Here is a 20,640-nt window from a genome sequence, read left to right as displayed (position 1 = left end):
CTGGACGTGCGAGAAGCGACGGCGCAGCGCGGTGCGGTGCAGCTCCGGCTCCCCTTTCCCCCTTGCCGGGCGAGAGGTGTCTATGGGGCACCCGCCGCCGCCGCCGTCGTTGCCGCCACCCCCGCCGCCGTTGGGTGCTGTCTCTATGGCGAGGAGGAGGAGGAGAAGTGCGAGCTCAGCGACACAAGTAGATCTTGCCACAGACTTGCGGGGGGAGGGGCGGGTTGGAGAAGTAGAAAGGGGGCGGGAATGACGAACCTAAGCGGGTGCGCGATGGCGCCAGCTGGAGTGCAGCTGGCTAAGGGCTGGGCGGCGGGGGGAGGGGGGAGGGTAACTGGGGCTGGGGGGTATGTCAACGGGGTGGCGCAGAGTGATGACGCGAAGGCTTTGTACCTGGTGCTTCGATGCTGTGGGGCGGAAATTGGGAGTGGAGGGCGGTGGCCTAGATCCTTAGCTTCTCGTATTCCTTCACGCAGCGGTGCTTGGGAGTCCATCCGGCTCCGGTCAATGGTTATCAGCACCTTCGCTCTGGCTTTCTGCCAGGGAAGAGAGTTATCTGTGACTTGAGTGTGTCTGTACTGTCCTCGCGTTTCGTTGGGAACCCGCTGTTCGGAGATGCTACCTCCAGTAAAGAGAGGGGGCCTCTGATGCCTCTTCGGGGCTTCTGGAACTGTAGTAGAGAGAGGTGGAGGAAAGCAGTGTTCAACTACAGGGTCTTTCCACTGTGTGTGTGTGTTTGTGTTTAGCGAAGAGGGTTATAAAGGAAGGAGCCCCTGGATCTTTGGTTTCTGTTCTTAGAGCACTCGAGGTCACATTTGTGACTGCAGAGTTTAGAAGGGGCGGTCATAATTCCCTTTTTTACACTTTCTGTTATGATTTTTTTCAAAGTTGTGTGAAAAATGAAAGCGCATCTGGAATTTCCCTGCTCAAGAATCAATGTTGGTCTGTACTGCTCTCATTATATACCATGAAACCTGTGTTTAGGGACCAGAAACGTGACACGTGTGTTTGGTAACCAGGGAAAATGCTCTGGTTTTTAGGAAATTAGAAAGAAAAAATTTGAAATGCAGACCCTCTATTGCTTTCTTTCTTTCTCCCATGCACACTTACAGACATGGAAACAGTTTCTGTGGCTGTTACTTATTGCAGAAAGAACTTTTTTTTTTAATTGGTTTACTTTTGGCCCCTCCAATCTGACTTGAATAAATTCCAGTAGATTTTGTAGTTAAATCAGACTTTGAATGTTCAGTTAATGAGGAATAAAAGTAAATACTATCTTTGCCCTAGTAACATCTGATCTGATCTTTTCACATGTGTATCAGCATGTCACTTTTCCTTTTTTTTCTGGAAAGGGATGTCTTTATAAAGTTTTATTCAGAGAGTGAGTTGAATTTATAGCAATTTTTAAGTAATGAAAAATTTTTTTAAATGATTAGTATGTACACAAAAAACACTTTTTACATAACATATTAGAACCAGGAAACCTGTGTTGTAGTCCTTTTTCTCCTACTGATTAGCTGTGTGACTTTAGACAAGTCACTTTCTAAACTTTGATTTTCTTTTAAAGCAAGGACTGTGAATAGATAATCTCTTAGGTTTCTGTCAACTCAATTATTCTGTGATTCAGATTCTTCATATAGTTGTTTTTTATTTTGACAGGTACGTAAATAAAGGATAAAGTATTTTACGAAACAAATCTTCAATCAAGTATAACATTTTGATGCTTGGCAGCTAGACTCCTTGTGCCCTCACTATGCCAGCAGCGACTGTAGATCATAGCCAAAGAATTTGTGAAGTTTGGGCTTGCAACCTGGATGAAGAGATGAAGAAAATTCGTCAAGTTATCCGAAAATATAATTACGTTGCTATGGTATGCCTATGAGCAAAATCCTTAAAATGCTTTTTATGAAAGAGGAAAGGGGATTTTAAACATCTTGAATTCAGCCCTTCTGGCTGATGTTTTTTAGTGATTAATTTAATTATAAAAAGAATTTTGTCAATGACCTCCAAATAAAGACCACCAAGAACACACCTGTAATATGACAAGTTGGGTTTCTTACTCATTGCACTGAGGGAAAATGCATTCTTAGAACCATGGGGCATTTGAGTAAGAGAGTGTTAGAAAGGACTTCTAGGATTTGTGCTTGTGGCAGGTGGTTTTAGGAAAGGAATAAGGAAGCAGGGCTTTGCTCTGAACTGGATGCTGTTAGTAAGCTCGGGTAATTCCATGATAGGGTATCTTATTGAGTCTCAACTAGAATGAGAGAAGACTGGAGTGGGGCTAAAGCCATAAAGAAGCAACAGTCACTCAGCCAAGATAGAAAGATGTTTGGTCATTTTTGTGGTTTGGACAAATGTCTGTGTTTTTGCGTATGTTCAGTCATGATTACAGACTGGCCTTGTCTGATGTTATAGTGTGAAACTGTTTATATTCAGCAGAAGAATGCTAGGACCTAGCTGTGAATGCCAGGTCTGCTCCTAGCAACATTAAGGCCTAATATTAATACCAGATGGAACTCCTGAATGTCTTTCTCAAACAAAAAAATTCACATTTCCCAGTGAAGCATTGTTGATCTGCAGTTTTTTGTTTGTTTTTTAATTACCAGTGGAGTTCCGTGGACACACTGTACTGTTAAGCATTTCTACTTTTGCACATACTGTTCAATCTGCTTAGCTTGTCTATTCAGTTAATTATTTTGCTTCTTTACTATTGTGTTTTGGCTTCTCTACTGTTTTCTAGATAATTAGCTTCGAGAAGTAAGAGATTAGTGTCTTAATCATCCTTTCTTCCCTGACACCTAGCGTAACACATAGCGTCCAATAAAGTGGTTGTTGAGTTGCACTGAATTTAGAAAAGTTTTAATTTCCTTACTGCTTCATATGAGTTGGTATTTAGATTTTGTTCTTAGTTTCCTAATTTGAATTTTAATACTAAACTGATATATTATTTTCTTAGTATATTTAATACAAATAAATTAATACTCTTTTTTTGGGAGGGCCAGGTTGATTGGTTAAAATATGAATATTTGAGTGTACATAGATAATGTCCTATTTAATAGATGTACTTACAATTAGAATGAAATTATTATTTTTTTCTAGTAGGAATTCATAGTGATCATTTCTTTCTCAGATGATAAGGAGTGACAGCATTAGAGATGTGTTTAACATTCTACAGGAATGAGTGGTGGCATGCAGTTTTTAGCAGTTTTTAAGGATGTGCTTTCTCTGGACTGTAGAGAGAGTACTGTTTTAGCCCAAGAAATTAGGAGGGTTTTGGTGTTTAGATAAACCTTACTTCAGAAAAGCAATCGGAAAGTATGGTGCATCTTCCATTCTTTTTAAACAGTTCTTCATTGGTTTTAACATTAGAATACTGTGAGCATAGTTTCACACACCGGTTGAGAAACATGAATTTGTGACTTTTTCTCCCTTCTGTGGGAATAGAGTACTCAGTTGCATTATTATGTGTATCTAATACATAGTAGTTTTTTACTAATATGATATTTAAAGTAAGAAGAAGTCGTTAAGTGTGCAGAGTTTTCTTTTATGGTTCTAAAAAGTAATGCTCTTCCTAGTTAAAAGGTACTTTGCAATTGAACGTGAATTGTGTAGAATATAATCTATAACAGGATTCTTTGACTTGTACCCAAATTAATTATTTATTCTAGGAATATGTGGATTGTAGTTTCGACCATTTAGTAAATAATGAACCTTAAAACTATTTTACAGGACACCGAGTTTCCAGGTGTGGTTGCAAGACCCATTGGAGAATTCAGGAGCAATGCTGACTATCAGTACCAACTATTGCGGTGTAATGTGGACTTGTTGAAGATAATTCAGCTAGGATTGACATTTATGAATGAGCAAGGAGAATACCCTCCAGGAACTTCAACTTGGCAGTTTAATTTTAAATTTAATTTGACGTAAGTGGGAAATAAATTTAACCCAAACTTCTTTTTTTAGTTTAATTTTAGGAATTAATTTCCCTCAAGTATGACAAATGAAATTCTAACTGAATTTGGTGTCATTATCCTGGAAATGTTTAAAACCTAAAATTTCAAAAGTTTACATTTCTTTTTATCATGGGACAAAAAAATTAGGCTAAAGAAGACTTAAATGCAAATACTTTGAGTTTTAGAGATGTTATTTGAAAAGTATGACTGCCACTATTTTGAAATTTGGAAAACTGGGTATTGAAAATACTTCTTGATTGAAAAAATTATCTTACAACATTAATTTTGCTTTCAAACTTTGAGTGCAATTTGCAATATATATGTTTTTGTTGTAACAGTTATCCTTGTGAAGAGATTTTTATTACGGTCATACTCCAGTGTATGAGTAGATTACACGTCACAGGTGGTAAGATAGTTCTTGGAAACTTGGGTGCATTTTCCTTTTAAATCAATATATATTCTTAGGTCAGTCCACAAAACCTTTTGTAAGTTATATATGGGAGACGTAATAGTATCTTTGAGCCTGGTGTTTCTTTTAGAAACAATTCAGAATCTGAATTCTAACTCAAGCCCTGGGTCAAAACCCAGTTTCTTTACTCACAATACTTCTATATCATTGGTACGAGTAGTCTTGATAGCTTAGGGAAGTTTCCAGTGTTTTGGGGTAAGGGCAGATTGTTTACAGACTGACTGTGAGATGGGGAAATGCTTAATACATTTTGAGTATGTTACTATACTGCACTATCCTTCTATTTGACTGCCTCTGATTGTTTCATATGATCTAACATCCGATTTGAAAAACTGTAAAAGAAGCTGTAGGACAATTAATGGTAGTGCCACGTAAGAACTTCCATTCTCTGTAATGTGATACTTAGCATATAAGATCTAAAGAAAAGCAGGGCTGATGAATTCAGAGGGTAGTGTTGTCAATGATGCAATAGTATGGCTTCTAATTGCATTATGTTTAGCCTCTTTGTTTTTACTCTGTTGAATTTAATAATATACGCTCCAGAACTTGGTAGAGGGTGAAAGGTACTCATCTCTATTAAAACTGATAATAACCATTTATATGTACTGTAGTTCCAAAAATTCCCTTTTATCCTTTTCCCAAAAGATAACCCTTTTTAAAATCAGTTCTTTACCATTTCATTTGTTCCATGTTACCTTTTTTCCAAGCTGATCATTAGAACATTGGTCTTTACTAAGATACTGCTGTGATCGCATTACGTGAGTAGGTGACCATTAAGTGTCTCAGTTTTGGTAAAGTTGACATTTTTCTTTTCTAGAAACATCCTTGTTCTAATAATAACTGCTTTATTATTACAATCTCTGAAAGACGTTTTTTTCTTATACAGAGAGGGCTACTGTAGTTTTGCCACCATTCATACTAATGTTAATATCTTAATAGATGTTTAAGGATACAGTGAAAAATATTATTTAAGTAGAAAGGGTCAGTTGGAAGATAAAACCAGTTCTACCTAATGTGGAGAAAGAGCACCATGAATCTTGGATATTTTGAAGAAAGATGAAAATTGACTTTTTTATTGAGTGCCTAGAATGAATGTGTCAGCAGCTGTGCTAGGCCCCAGGGACATAGTGTTGGGGAAAGTTGGTCATAGTCATTATAACTTAGTGTTTCTATAACTCTTCTGTCAGCTTTCTATTGCCAAAGTCCAATGTTTGGGAATTTGCTCTAAACTGAATTTGGAGTTGATATGTACATGAAAATTAAAGTATAATTTGATACTTGATCATAAAACACCAGAGGTACTCATCCAGGTCTCTCTCCTGGAGGCTGTGATTCATTAGGTCCAGGTGTGGGACTTGGGAATCCATATTGTTGCTAAGTTCTCTGAGCGATTGTTATCATTGGTCAGGTTTGGGAAATACCGACTTGAATAGTGCAGTACTCCTTGGTGATATAACATTGAACAAAACAGACAAAAATTATTGCCCTCTTCAAGCTTAAATTCTGATTGAGAGAGAGATAATAAACTACAATAAAAGTAAAGTGAACATATGGCCCAGAATAATGTGTGCCTGGAGAAAGAATCTGGTATGCCTTTGGTTGGTTATAATTGCTAAAGCATGTCTCTTAGCCTTGGGGCATGATGAGTGAGATTCTACTTGTTTAAGGTACATATTTTAGTATAATAAGGACAGTAATATCTGTTGTGTAATGAAAAAACTTGGATTTATTCAGATACCCTTCTGTAACAAGGGTTTTCCAGGGAAATTTTCCAGGGAATTTTGACTTACAGTGATCGTTGTGGTTCCTCTCTGTTTTTAAATATTTCAGTTGCTAGTTTTGTTATTTTTCAAAGACATTTAATAGTAAATTGATTTCCAGAGAGTAGACCATAAGGATACTTTTTGGCCTAAGTGTAATGTTCCTTTTGGTTTTGTTTTATTAAAGCTTTTGTAGAATTTTTTTTTTGCTAAGTGGTAAAAACCAGTATTCTCACAATTTTAAAAGTAAATAAAAGGAAACAACCAGTGGGCAATGCATGAAATACTTTTCATTTATTCTCAGGAGCATACTTTCATTTTGATCACTTTTTTGATTTAATATAATGTTTTGGATACCTGTGTGTTTGTGCTTAGAAATTAGAGATGGCTTTCTTTTTGGCTTAAGTAAAATCTTGAAAAATTGGTTTATATTTAGATTTCCTGGCTTGATTTTTGGGAGGTAATCTTCTAGGAGTAAGGTTGTTAGAAGAAGAAATTAATGCTATTCTAGCAGAGCCCTTCATTTTAAACAGTTTACTGCTTATTAGAGCTATTTGAAAGGCTCATCATTAGTGAGAGGAGGCATCTCCTTTTTCTTTAAGACGGAATGTGGTTTAACTCAGCCACAGCAGATGTTTTCTACTCAGTCTCTTTCCTGCTGAGAGCCCGGGAGATAGACACAGGCCTTCACCCCCGGGGGCTGCAGCTCCATTTGGCAGCATTAAAAGGGCTGCTGAGACTGAAAGCCCCCGATAAGAACACGTCTCTTACTTTGTGGTGGTAGCCACTGGTTAGAAGAAGACCCTTTGTTTCAAATCCAGTTAAATTTACTTAACTTGTGAAAGGCTAATGAAATTGATAGTAAAGATGAAAATCTCACCATTGGACTGTTGTGAATGATTACTTACCACATGAACATTTTTCTAAAATACTAAATGACCTTTGTACTTAAGTTGTGTTTTCATTCCATATATGTGAAGCATTGGAATAAATGGGCCCAAGCCCATCCTCTCTCTTGATATTTCTGGCGCTGTAGTTGTAGATATAAGTGGGAGAAAAAGTTTGAAGTATGGCACTTTTGAATGTTTTTCTTTTTCTTCTGCCAGGGAGGACATGTATGCCCAAGACTCTATAGAGCTACTAACAACATCTGGTATCCAGTTTAAAAAACATGAGGAGGAAGGAATTGAGACCCAGTACTTTGCAGAACTTCTTATGACATCAGGAGTAGTCCTCTGTGAAGGGGTCAAATGGTTATCATTTCATAGGTAAAAAGATTACATTGAAAATGGCATTTGTGTTGTCATTTCCTGGCTGCTTCACACTTCACTTGGGTCACTGTGTCAGCAATTTCAGGCTTAGTTACAAAAAATTGGCTGCCATGTAGCAGTCTCCTAACTCTTGACAGGCTAATGTTGGTCTGCTTAAAGATGAATTTAATGATATGGGATCCATTTTGGACTAAGAGACAGTATTGCATGTGGAAAGAGCACAGGCTGGAAAAATAGACCTTGGTTTAAATTCAGCAGTGCCATTTGGAATCTTTGTTACCTAGGGTTATTTAACATTTCTAAGCCTTAGAATGAAAACATTTATTCATTTTTCAAAAAAGTTATTTATTATCTACCATATGCCAAGCACTGTGGTAAGATTCTAGGCATTAAGCTACGAACAAAATAGAGTAAAATCATTTCATGGAGTTTACATTCCGGTGGGAGTAGGCAGACAATTTTTTAAAATGATGAGATGTATATTGTGGTTTGTTAGATGGTGATTAAGTGCTATGTAAAAAAAATGGCAAAGAGAAAGCTAGGGGTGGGTCTCTGTGGTGGATTTTAATGTTTTTTTTTTTTAATAGAATGTCAGGAAGAAATCACTTAGAAGAATTATCTTACAGAATTGTTTTAATGGTCGATAATAACATATTTAAAGCATCTAGTAAAGTGCTTTACACACAGTAAATTCTCAATAAGTGGTAGTTTTAAATTCTTTCTTATCATAAAATAAAATCAGATTGTTGAAGAGAATTTCTGGAAAGGAAATTAATTCCATTTTGTAAATATAGACTTTTAGGTAAGAGAAAGAATTTTTCTATCTAAGTAAACTAAATTAAATTGGCAGCCCAGGGACTAATAGTGACCTTGGGAATTTTATTTGGCCTCTTGTTACCGTTTTAAAAATCACTGCATTTTGCATATATTAATGTTCTTATACTTGGTCCACTTCACACATTTAAAACAAAAAAAGAGTTTCTGCGTGCTTTAGAATTTCCAGTGCTGGCCTGTGTAATGAATGAGAATAGTGAAGGACTGTTCATACTGTCAGCTTCAATGCAGTACTAAGCAGTAATTTTTGAGTTGGAGTATTGAGCATACCAATTCCCACCTATCATCTTTTTTCTCTGTTCTCCATTTGAGCCTATACCTCAGGAGATGAGGCTTAAGTCTCTGGTAATTTCAGGAACGTTTTTTGAGTTCTTTTTTTTTTTACTTTCCTGGTCATGAAGATACAAAAGAACTGGAAAGCATAGTCCTGTTTTTTTATTACTATGTATGACAGGTTCTTTCTTTCAAAAAATACCCTGAGCAAATACCCTATGCTAGGTACTAGGATAAGATGAACAAAAACAGAAAGGGGTCATGTCTTCTTAGAGTTTAGAGTCTGGATTAGACTCTGATATATTTGAGTATTTGTCAAGATATGTTAAGATTTTATTCTACTAAATGTCATTAAATATTTTCTTCATATTCTAACCTATTTCTAGTAAATAAAGACTGGTTGAAGAAATTTATAAATCCTAAACTCTAATATGATCTTCGTTTTACTAGTATTGATGCTAAGCAAACATACTGACATATTTTAGGTAGACAGCAAAGTTAGTTACTTCCTTGTTAGCTACCAGAAATTTAAAGGTTTCTGCTGTTTATTGTTTATTCCTTGATATTCTTTAATGGTCTTCAATGTAAAAACATTTTTTTCTCTTTTTAAAGTAAGAAGTGAAATTCTAAACATTGAATAAAAATTTTATTTGTAATCTCCCCTGAAAGATATGTTAAATAGCATCTCTCATCATTTGAGTCCCAACTCTGTGCCATAAGGAAAAAAAATTAAGATGTGACACCTACCCTTTAAACGTGGAGAAAACAATACATGTGCTTTAAAGGGAAGTACAAGAAAACAGCTTGTCTGAGAAATCTGCGGGAGCTGAGCTCTTGAGGGAAGGCATCCTGTGGGAGGTCCTTAAAGGAAAGGTAGACAGGGAAAAGAAGGGGTGTGATTGTGGCACGGGAGTGTAGAGAGGTATTGATATAAAGCTGTGGAAAAGCCAAACAGTAGGGAGAGGAGGTGTTGATTTGAGTGTGGGAGTTGGTTTTTTATTTTCTAGATACTAGTTCTCAGCCTTTACTACCTTCGCTTCAAGGTTCAACATTACCATTAGTATCTCTTGGGGATTGACATAGGAACAAAATTTTGAGGGAAGAGAGTATCATTAATAAAATCACTTAAGGGAAGTGAAGATACTTTGTTAGGGAATTACCGTTTGGGTTTTTGAAGTGTATGACCTTGTTATGTAAATGATGGGAAGATATGAATTATTTTTGCCTTCTGAATGCCAGTTTTCCTGCGTCATTTGACATTTTTGCCAAGTTTCCTTTCATCTTTATTTTTTGAGCTATCTGCTATGGACAGTTTGATACTCTTTAGAGAGTTCTCTATTCAAGGATTAGCAAAATAGTAGTTTAGTGACTACACGCTTAGGAGGGTGGTAGAGATCTCTGTATATTGGTATCCCTGAATGATGAAATGACACTGTAAAAGATGGCATTTTTTTCCCATTATAATTGTAAACATGTTTATTTTCTCTTTTATTCTGTGTACTTTTTTCTGGTTCATTCTTTTTTTTTTTTCCGCCTACAGTGTGACTCACTTAAAAGTTGTATCAGAAAAAAATTTATCTTTTCATTTCTGTGGTATTTATGGTCCCTCTTCTTTATTCTTTCACCCTTTTGTAGTGGTTATGACTTTGGCTACTTAATCAAAATCCTGACCAATTCTAACTTGCCTGAAGAAGAACTTGACTTTTTTGAGATCCTTCGATTGTTTTTTCCTGTCATTTATGATGTGAAGTACCTCATGAAGAGCTGCAAAAATCTCAAAGTAAGGCTTCGAATGTCTTTATCTGTAATCAGCACAGTATTCTTTCAGAATGGGTGACTGACTTACAAGGTGCTGGGTTGGGATATTGATTTAAACCCTATTTTTAAGTTTTATGTTAAATGCGGTTACATTATCTGATTATTTGATTCCTTTTTTGCGTAAATAATAGTTTATAGGAAATCCTTTTTCAGAGCTTCAATATAGATTGGCAGAATAAATTTTCAACAAGATTTAAACAGAAGATCAGATTTTTGTCATTGCTTGCCAGATTGAACATAAACTAGCACAGAATCTGAGCCTCTCAGGCACAGAAGTCCAAGTTCTCACTCTCTTGCAACACGCACATAATCTTTCCATGCAAGATAAAGTCTGAAGTGGCCAGCAATGTGCAGATATGGTCAGTTGTGTAGCAGAAAGAGTTTCTCCTTCAGCTTACCTTCATGAGAGATTATTTTCTTCGGTCTAGTCATAGGGTCATGTTACTAGGAGTAAATTACATAGCTAAAAGGGCTTTTTTTCCCTCCCCTGGCCCATAGATGTCAGCTTGTTAGTAGTAAGTGCTAGTGATTGGGTAGGTCCTGTCTAGACAGCAGCTTACATTCTGACACTGCTTACCATGTGTGTAATGATTTGTTACTTCTGAACATTAATTCTTTCAAAAAGAAAAGAAAGTGTCTTTATTAAGGAAAAGGTGCTCCTTTAGTCTTAGAATGAATTCATTACGGGGGTACAGACTCCTAAGGAATATAGTGGTTTTGTTTTTTCTGGTGTGTTTGTGTTTAAGCTGTAATTCAGGAAAAATGTTTATGTAAAGTGGTTGCTTCATAGAACTTACATCAAGGTTAATCAAGTTTTCTCCTCACCAGCTTTTTAGAAGTGCAAGGAAGGTTATACTTTTAGGAGATGGTAAAAACTTTAAGAGTTTTATGCAGAAAGAAATAATTTAGGAATTGAATAAGGAAACTTTGCTTTTGACAGATGAACTGATAATCATGAGAGTGGTCTTTTGTCCAAAGTTTGCTTGCCTCATTACAGGATATAGCATATAACCAGGTAAATTTTTAAGAAATATTACTTCACGTTTGTAGCACCAAAGAACAGCAGAATTCTGTGCAATTTGAAGAGACTACTGTGACTCAAGTGAACTTACAGTAGGTTATCCTCATTACTCTAGAAAGGGTACCCCCTGAAAGTATTGTGTGCTGAGAATCCAAGGTGTAAATGTTTTAATCTGGCTGTGGAAATCCTTTTTAAAATTGACATGTCTGTACAATGACAGTTTTGGGGAACAGAGAACCGAATTATTGTTCATTATGTGTATGTTGTTGAAAAATTTCTAAGCATATTAGGTATTCTGAATATGCCCCGAGTTAACGGCAGTGTTAAAATGTAGGTTAATGACAAAGGTACTTTTTAACCTATAGTCAGTGGTACTGAATAGCTCTATTCTGTTGCTCTCCTAAGCAGCTGCTAATGATACCTAATCCTTGTGCTATTTTTAGCTCTGAAGCAGCTGCTGTGCAAAGCACTGTTTCAAGCTGTGTTGTAGAGAAGGGCTAGTTTGGTGGTAGAGGCCTTAACAATTCAGAGAAATTTGTGTGTGTCCTTGGTCCTGATGTTTCTTTACTTTCTCTTCTCCCATTTTCCCCCTCTTTATTCTCCTTCCCTCACTCCCTCTCTCCTTCTTTTCTTGTATTCTTTCTCTTCCTTTCTTTCAATCTCATTATCTTTTTTTTTAATCCTAGCAATATTTACATAGGGTGTTTAGCAGACCCTTCTAAGGAGTTGTATTCTTATAACAACATAACCTTTTTAAACTAACAAAACCATAGTTAAGCACTTAGTGAATTCTTATGGATTTAATTATAACAGCTTTGTTTTGTGCAAATTATTTAGATGAAACTATTTAGAGATAGATTGGTGTGAAGCTTAAGAAAATTTGAAGTAACTGCCTACAGTCAGTTTTATAATAATTGATGGATGATAGAGGGACTGGATGTACTTGGCAAATGTTACCCGGTGTACCTGTTACCTTATATATGATCTGCTTCCCCCATATCTTTAGGGAAGTTATTTGCCTGCCACATGCCTTAAAGAGTATGATGAAGATAAATTTTCCCAATTAGGATCTCATTTATTAAATTATAAACATCTCCCCCATTCAACAAATACATCAGTAATTCACATTCTCTGTTTTTTTGCTGATCTTCATAAGGTCCGTCTTTACATACTGAAGTTCATTTCTATTTTGGTCATTGTCTAAGTTATGTAATTTGTGAATTCGAGTGTTGCAATGTTTCTTTCTTTTGACAAGCCATTTTTCTTTCTTGTAGGGTGGTTTACAGGAAGTTGCTGAACAGTTAGAGCTGGAACGGATAGGACCACAGCATCAGGCAGGATCTGACTCATTGCTCACAGGAATGGCCTTTTTCAAAATGAGAGAAGTATGGAGACATCAGTGCATTTTTCTCAGTTGGTGGTTAGGTTGAGAACATTAAAATCTAATGGCAAAAGTTTTGGGGCAATAAGTACATATTAAGTGAAGTATATAATTATAAGTACCATATAAGTCATACTCACTACACTTGAATGAAAGTAATCAAAAGTCATCATAAGTCATCTTGAAATGTAGTTCAGAAGGCAATGAAAAAAATAAGTTCTTTGTAGAATAAAAAATGTAAACTACCTTAGAAGTCATGTAGGTCCAACCATATTATTTTTTAGGTGAGGAAGCTGAGGCCAGATGCAGGTAGCCTTTATCCAAGGTCATACACATTACTAACGGGAGAACTCCAGAGGACTTTCTGTTGGCCACATCAGTGTTGCTTCTGTCAAGTCAAGGAATCCATATGTTAAGTTTTCCCTGGCATTGGCTTCTCTTAGGTATTAAACTGCTGCTGAAACTACTATTTGCTCTTACCATTCTTCAGTTCTTTGAGGATTTACAAAGTAGGACTCATGCTTTTTAGTAGATTCTTACAAAGAGGTTTTGAATTCTAAAGGGGTTAAATCTGAAATAGTTAAATCAAAAACCATGCTGGGCAGACACTCCTTAACTGGCAAAAGACAGAGATAAGTTCTTCAAATATAAAGAAGTTAGGTATGGAAGAATGAAATTTAATGAACCCAAGTCTACTCTTAGGTTAAGTGACAGGTATACTTCATTGTAGCTAAATGCAAAGAAAAGAAAGCCAGTTGTGCAAAAACAAAACAGAATGGACTTTTTTGCTTACAAAAGAGTTTTCCTTCTTGCAAAATATTCACTGTAGAATTCTTTTGAGTATATCCTCTTAGACATTAAAGAAATGACTGAGAATACTTCTGGGGATTTAAAACTTTTTGTAGAAATGTATTAATAATACATACAATAGAAAGCATATAGCTATTTTGCCAAGTGGTATTGATTCAGAAGTGATTTGGACTGTTCATGACAAGTAAATATTTGTTTTGTACTTCTTCCCAGTGCTTCATTAGAGAATTAAGACAACGTTTTGAGTTCTCAGTTTTGCATTTAAAAATGCCTTTATGGTTCAGTTAATGGTAGATTCTCTGCTACTAATTCATTATCTTTATTTTTCTTGGCTTTATTAAGGATAATAACCTAATCTGAATGTTCAGGGTTTGCTGTCCAGACATGTTTGGGGTTTGATTGTTTTTAGCCAACTTAGCCTTGCACATAGACTCAAGGCTACTTATAAACCTAAACTTCCCCTCCCCTGCCCATTACTGGCTATTTTTATTCATTCTCATGATTAAGTATTATTAAATTAATGGAATAAAAATGCCTGCCATTTTTCCGTTACAAATTCTCAAAAATGGTCTGAGTGTTAATAGGAAAGGTGTTGTGTTTATACATTTTTTTGGTAGTCTTTTTCTTTGGTTTCTTTTGAGCTCTGTACTTCTTGAGAAAGTCAGTCTTATACGTTTAATTTAAATGTGTGGCTTCAGAGGAGCACCATAGAAAAGAGCTGTCATTATAGTTAATGAACAGTCAGTACTTACATTGCTGAAATATAAATTACCAGTGGTACCTTTTGGTTAAAATTATCTTTTTTTCTTCCAAAATTCCTTTTTAGATGTTCTTTGAAGATCATATTGATGATGCCAAATATTGTGGTCATTTGTATGGCCTTGGTTCTGGTTCATCCTATGTACAGAATGGCACAGGGAATGCATATGAAGAGGAAGCCAACAAGCAGTCATGACATGAAATAGTTTTTATTTTATCTGAGCTACGCACATGCTTGTATATAGGTTTTATCTCTGGTTGAATCCCTTGAACAATAGACATTACTTTTTTTTCTCTCATAGCTCATTTTATTTTCTGCCTTTCAGTACTAAGTATGACCATTCCTATCTCAGATCTTAATAAATAGAAAAGCATTCAGGTTAAATCTGGCCTTAATATACTTGTTAGTAGGCGTGTGTGACAGAGTGGGGAAAGCTATTCAGTACATCATATTGAATACTTTGATCAACATTACTTGAGCTTGGTTTTTTTCCCTTTCCTAAATTAACTAGCACTGACTGTAATTTATTTCCCTGTTTCATGTCTCCCTTCCATTCTGCAGGAGTTTTAGCTATTTGAGATTGTGGACCATCAATTTTGCACTTTAGAGAGTGATTCTGACTCAAATCCTCTGTTTTATCAGCAGTTTTGGCTTTTCTTGCTCTTAGCTGGAAAAATGACCATCTGCCAACTTTATACAGTATTTACTTGCTTTTGACCCACAGAATATAGAACATGCATTGTGCAAATGGTTGATTCAGCAAGACTACAAAAAAAAAAAAGACAAAAAAACTACTGAGGAGCTTAGTAACTGCTGTTTCTGTATGTAGTACTTAATCTCCCAAGCACATCTAGTGTCTGTCAGTTTCTAATTGGCATGTGTAGGCTGCTCTGTGACTGAAGAATTTTTCAAACCAGCTTTACACCCTTCAGGAAAAATCCTTTGTGATTGGATGTTTAGTGTCTGCCCGGAAACTGGTATCCAAGATGTTGAAGCTGCGGTTATTTTATGATAGCACACTTCCCTTGATCTGCTTCTTTTTATTCCATCGCTATTTACCCTTATTTTTAATTTTTAAAAATTTTATAGCCATACCTAATGATGCTCTTGCTTTGTTGATTACACAAATCAATTTCATTAAAATCCAAAGATTGCAAGTCTTTAGGTATATTTTGTACCAGATTAAATTAGAAGACAAAAAATTTGTGCTTTCATAGTTGCTACAAAGATAAATAATGGAGAGATTTGGTGCAAAACAACAAAATACAAAAAATATAAATTTATTAGCTATATACAGTGTAGCTAATAAAATTACCTGAGGAGTGTAATGCTTGTTTATTTTTTTGTGTATATCTTTGCAATCTATTTTATATATATTGACAAAAGAGACTGTGAAATATTTAGCCATGCAGAATATGTGACCAGATCAGAGCATGTGTAGGAAGACACTTTGGTAATCATTAACTCTGCCCTGAAATGATGGACTACAAGTTATGATGTGTGTTATCTGCACTTCAATCAGTAGTATTAGCAAATCTCCAAATGTTAGCCACATTGGTTTGTTTCCCTTGTACATTCTTTATTCATGATACTTCAATGCTGTAACTGGGTGGTCCTTTTTAAACAAAACATTTGTGAAACAGAGGGATTGTTTTTAAAGCTTTTGTAAATAAAGGCTTCAGAAATGTTTTCTTATATATGTTGATGACTAGTAATTTTGTTTCAGAAATATTTGGGGGCTATTGTGGGGTTTTTTTTTTTAATTTGGGCAACTGAACATAACTCAGTAACTTCATTAACTAGATGATTTTTAATCTCTTAATTGAAAAAATCAACCTGAGCCTTCTACATTTCAACAGTGTTGGCTTATTTTTTAATGCATACCTCAACTAGATGTTAAGACTGGACTTCTGTCTCCCCATTTATTCTGAAAGATGAACAAAGTAAATGCATTTGGTATAACTTACTGTGGCTTCTTTTAAAGTCAACACAAATTAGTAGCTATCTAATTGGTTTCTTTTTCTTTTGATCTTTTATAAAGATTGCCTTTTAAATAGCCATGTAGTTGCTGAATTTCAGTTTGTAGTTGCTGAATTTCAGAGTTTGTATCAATTTTTTGGTTTTGGTTTCTGTCTCCAAGAACTAATATATTTTATAACTTCTAAAAGAGGAACATTATAACCTTTACTAAACCTAGCTTTTGGATAAAAGATATTCGATCATTTTTTCATGTTCCTAAGCCATTAATTCTGGACTTAACCATATTCTGTTAAATCTACTAGAGCAAGAATCAGCAAACTATGGCCTACTGATCAAAACCAGCCTGCTGCCTGTATTTTGTATGGCCAGTGACATGAGAATGGATTTTACAGTTTTTAAATGGTTGGGGGGAAAAAAAGCATTTCCTGACATGTGAAAATTATGAAATTCAACATTTAGTGTCCATAAATAAAGTTTTATTGGATTGCAGCCACAACATCTATGTACTGTCTATGGCTATCTTTGCACTACAATGGGGAAGTTGAGCAGCTGCTATAGAAACTGCCTGTGGCATTCTCATCATTTCATGGCCCGACAGCAGCTGTGCCATGTATATCTCTGAACCACAACATTTTATTATTTGTTTATATTACCAATTCATACCCACTGTGTCAAAACAAGAAAAGTGCACTTTGGTGTGCTTTTTAAGGCACATCGGAGTGTGAATTATATTATCAAATTTTAATAAACTGTGACACTGTAACTGTGCTAAAAAAAAATACAACGTATGTTGATATAACCAGACTAAGCCCTCATCACGATATTCCCAACTCATGGGAAAGCAACAGGAGAATTAGCAATTTTAAAATGGAGTATCTCATCACAGCATAATTTCATAAAAATATTCATATTCATAAAAATAAAAAATGAAAATAAGCCTGCAGCCAAAGTATGTTTACAAGTGGCCCATTTGTTAGCCAAGCAAAGCTGTTTACTGATGGTGAGTTATGTATCATGTCTGAATGCAGTAGCCCAAAGAATGTATCTAGAGAAAACTTAAGCTTTGTGTACAGCTTTCTGATGAGAACAGTTGCTTGAAGAGTGGGGCACATCAGCAGTTAATTATGGAACAAGACAAATGATTGTTTTTCTTTGGCTCTTAATGAGTCAGATGTTATCAGTACTGCCAGCTGTTCTTTACTTTTGAGAAACCAGTGCTGAGTTTGAGTAAAGAAGAAACAACTACAGGTAAGAATATTTTCAAAGAAGTTGAGAAACCACTAAGTACAACCTGAAGTGGAATCTACAAGGGTGTGATATAATTGATGGTGGTAAAAGTATGCATGGAGCAGGAAAAAGTTTAATTGATCAAATTTTAAAACTTGTGGAAATGTAAGGTGTTTGGTTTGGTGGGGACCCATTTCACTTGTGTCATACACCTTTGTTTTTTTTTCCTAACAAGAATTAACATTGTTTACTGATAGCTGGTGTCTTATACCACTGCAAAGACCATGTAGAAAGAGCATAAGCCAAAAAAAAAAAAAACATACCTGAAGTATACATCTGTATACAGACTGTCCTTCTGTTGATTCTTTCTAGCCATTTACTCCAGGGCTCATCCATATTCTCTACTTCTTGCCTAAGTATATTTTTTTAAAGAACTTTAAAACATGTTTGTTTTAGTGTATAATCTAGGTTTATTATACACTAGTGTATAGTCAAGGGTAGTCAAGTCAAGTCTAGTGTATAATCAAGGTTGCTTTTTTAAAACATTCAACTTTCACATTATAAATGATTAGGGCATTTAAGATACTTTCAATACTAGGCTTTAGGGCCTATACATACTGACAGAAAAAGAAACAAACCTAAATTCTGACAATAGTCTTAGTTTCAGCTGAATAAAAAAACAACAGAACTGAAGCTTTCCATGGTAACAGTTCTTTAATTCAGCATCAACAGAACTCTACTTTGGGGCATTATGTTTTTTTCTTAATTTGATTAAGCACCTTTATCTGTCAAACAAGAAACATTAAGTATTAAATTCAGGTCAGGATTGAACTCCTTACATTGTTAAATCTTCCCTAGAAGATGCAACAAAAATCAGTTTGTTTTCATGAATCATAAAATAATATGTCCCTTCTGAGCAATAAGGAGCTGCTTTAGCATAAACCAGAGCTTAAAGTCACTTATCAAAAGGCCCCCTTTGGTTTAATTGGTACTCAGAAATAAGTCAACACAAAAGATGAATAACATTAACACATTTTCCCCCCAACTGTAAACAGTACAGAAATACTGAATATTGGCTATATGAACAGTAACATCAAAGATCTACGTTTGGGCGTTGTCACCATTTTGTTTTTGCTGTCACTCTTTTGCAGTGAGAGGGCTTCAAGAGATTTAAAGTTGTCTTTATTGACATTGGCCAGACTTTCATTTCACCTTTTTGTTGGTAAAGAACAATTCAAGGGTGCTAGAGACTGAGCTCTTAATAACCTAGACTGCATTATGGACAAGCATCCTCTTTACTTACATCCTTTTTTTTGGAAGATGGAAAAAACATCCTATTTCAGAGCCTCCTGCTATACTGAACATCGTGCTGGGAGATACTTCATAGTTTGTGATCCACAGGAGTTCCTTTGAAACAAGCCTACTTGAACTCATCCCTTCAGTGATGTCCACTTGATACAAATCGGGACACTACTGTAAAAGAATAACAAATCCATCATGGCAAAGACAAAAGGAAGGGTGCACGGTTTGGACCATTATAAAGTCTAACACAGTTGCCTGTATTCTGTAACAAAGTAAGATATTTTGGTAGTAAATTCTAAATCTAGTGGAGGAAGAGATTGCTCAGTTTTAAAATCAAGACTTCTCTAATGTTGGAATGTATTTAATGTTTTTAGTAAGTGACATGATCAAATTGCTAAAGTTTTAATAAACATTAGAATCTATGAATTTTTACCAAGGTAAAAAAATTCTGGTGGTGTCTTTGTAAAAGAGTAACAAATCCTTGAGGTGTGTAACACAATTTGCTTCCACAGGTAAGAGGAAATACTTCTAAGTTGGCTAAGTATGTGGAAAAGGAGTGCAGGCTGTTAAAAAACATTTGGGGTTACTTAGAACAGTTTTCCACAGAAGGATCTTACCCAGAGATGTATGTTACTAGCGAAAATCCATTGTTGAAATGCATCACTTCAGATAAAATGTTAGCAGATCAGAACCTGTAGTCTGTGGAAGGGGGATGGTCGTACTGGAGGATACCTTCATCACGGTTTACAGTGTAAGTGGATTTGCGTTTAAGTTTTATGAGGTTAGAATATACGTGGTGGCTTTTCTAAAAAAAATTCATAATAGTATCAGAACTATCACTTTTACAGGTAAATATTTGACAATAAGTGTGTACCACAGTATACAGTAAGAATCAGCCCAGCAGGTTTACATGTACTATTGCAAAATAGGGAAAATTTGCTAGTTTATAATATAAGGGAGTAGCAGCTTTTTCACAGGTTTTCTTGAAGCATGAATCACATTTCTAGCTTAATTTTTTATGAACATGGTTTATAAGACCTTTGTGTATGATTTTCCCAGTGAAGATGGTTTTCTGTCAAACATATGCCATATTTCCAACAGTTATCTATTGATTACAGCACACTCAAATGTTAGTCTTTTTCTAATTGTCCTCAGACTCCTTTAACTACTAATGAGCAATCACCTCATCCTGTCATCCACTTCATCTCCAAAGACCTATGTTATAACCAGGTTGTAGACATGAATCTTGCCTGCAGGAGCTCTGGTAGATGATTAGGAAAAGTATATCTTTAAAGCAACTTAGATTGTTAGTGCAAAGGCAATTTCATATAGACAGCTAACAAAGGTGATCAACCAGACTTTATTATGGTATAACAGGAGGGAATTCATAGATAAGCACTTACTTGAATGTCTCATCATTGTATTCAGATGCAGTTTTTTTCTCTTTGAAAAAAACAAATCTTTCACTGCACAATGGCAAATAGCTAATGTATATGAAGCATTTGTACAACATTTTTAAATGAAAAAATTCTTAAATATTGATACCTATATGATATAATCTCTAAAAACAGGAAAAATCAAAATTATCATTTAATGGACTGTCAGGACATACTTCAAGGGTCTTCAAGTTTGAGTTAAGCAATTAAATTTTTTAAAGCAAAGTGTTTAAAGTGTTTTTAAGGTACATTTTATAAATATATACAAAACGTAGGTCTATTTGATGCTCTGTTCACTCAGATAAAATTTATACTGCAAATCTAATGATATGCCATCATCTCCAA

The 20,640-nt window shown here is 35.4% G+C and overlaps 1 protein-coding gene and 1 long non-coding RNA gene across 2 annotated transcripts; one reads left to right on the top strand and one right to left on the bottom strand.

Annotated features, from left to right (window-relative positions):
* The first annotated feature begins 51 nt into the window (after window positions 1-51).
* CNOT7 (CCR4-NOT transcription complex subunit 7) lies at window positions 52-16,047 on the top strand. The gene is made up of 7 exons (XM_079909520.1): window positions 52-187; window positions 1,660-1,870; window positions 3,730-3,923; window positions 7,289-7,450; window positions 10,196-10,340; window positions 12,674-12,784; window positions 14,417-16,047. The coding sequence occupies exons 2-7, from the start codon at window positions 1,754-1,756 to the stop codon at window positions 14,543-14,545; spliced, it is 858 nt and encodes a 285-aa protein (XP_079765646.1). The 5' UTR covers window positions 52-187; window positions 1,660-1,753; the 3' UTR covers window positions 14,546-16,047.
* Window positions 10,353-19,462, bottom strand: LOC307179852. Its single transcript, XR_013825563.1, has 4 exons — window positions 18,861-19,462; window positions 17,881-17,969; window positions 13,027-14,487; window positions 10,353-12,765 (listed from the first exon to the last, which is right to left on the bottom strand). It is a non-coding gene; the product is annotated as an uncharacterized lncRNA (long non-coding RNA).
* Between the last annotated feature and the right edge of the window lie 1,178 nt (window positions 19,463-20,640).

This window comes from Stenella coeruleoalba, assembly GCF_951394435.1.
Source record: "Stenella coeruleoalba genome assembly, chromosome: 21".
In the NCBI taxonomy this organism is placed as follows: domain Eukaryota; kingdom Metazoa; phylum Chordata; class Mammalia; order Artiodactyla; family Delphinidae; genus Stenella; species Stenella coeruleoalba.
The sequence above is the reverse complement of the archived record's forward strand: the minus strand, read 5'-3'. Positions and strand labels throughout refer to the sequence as shown.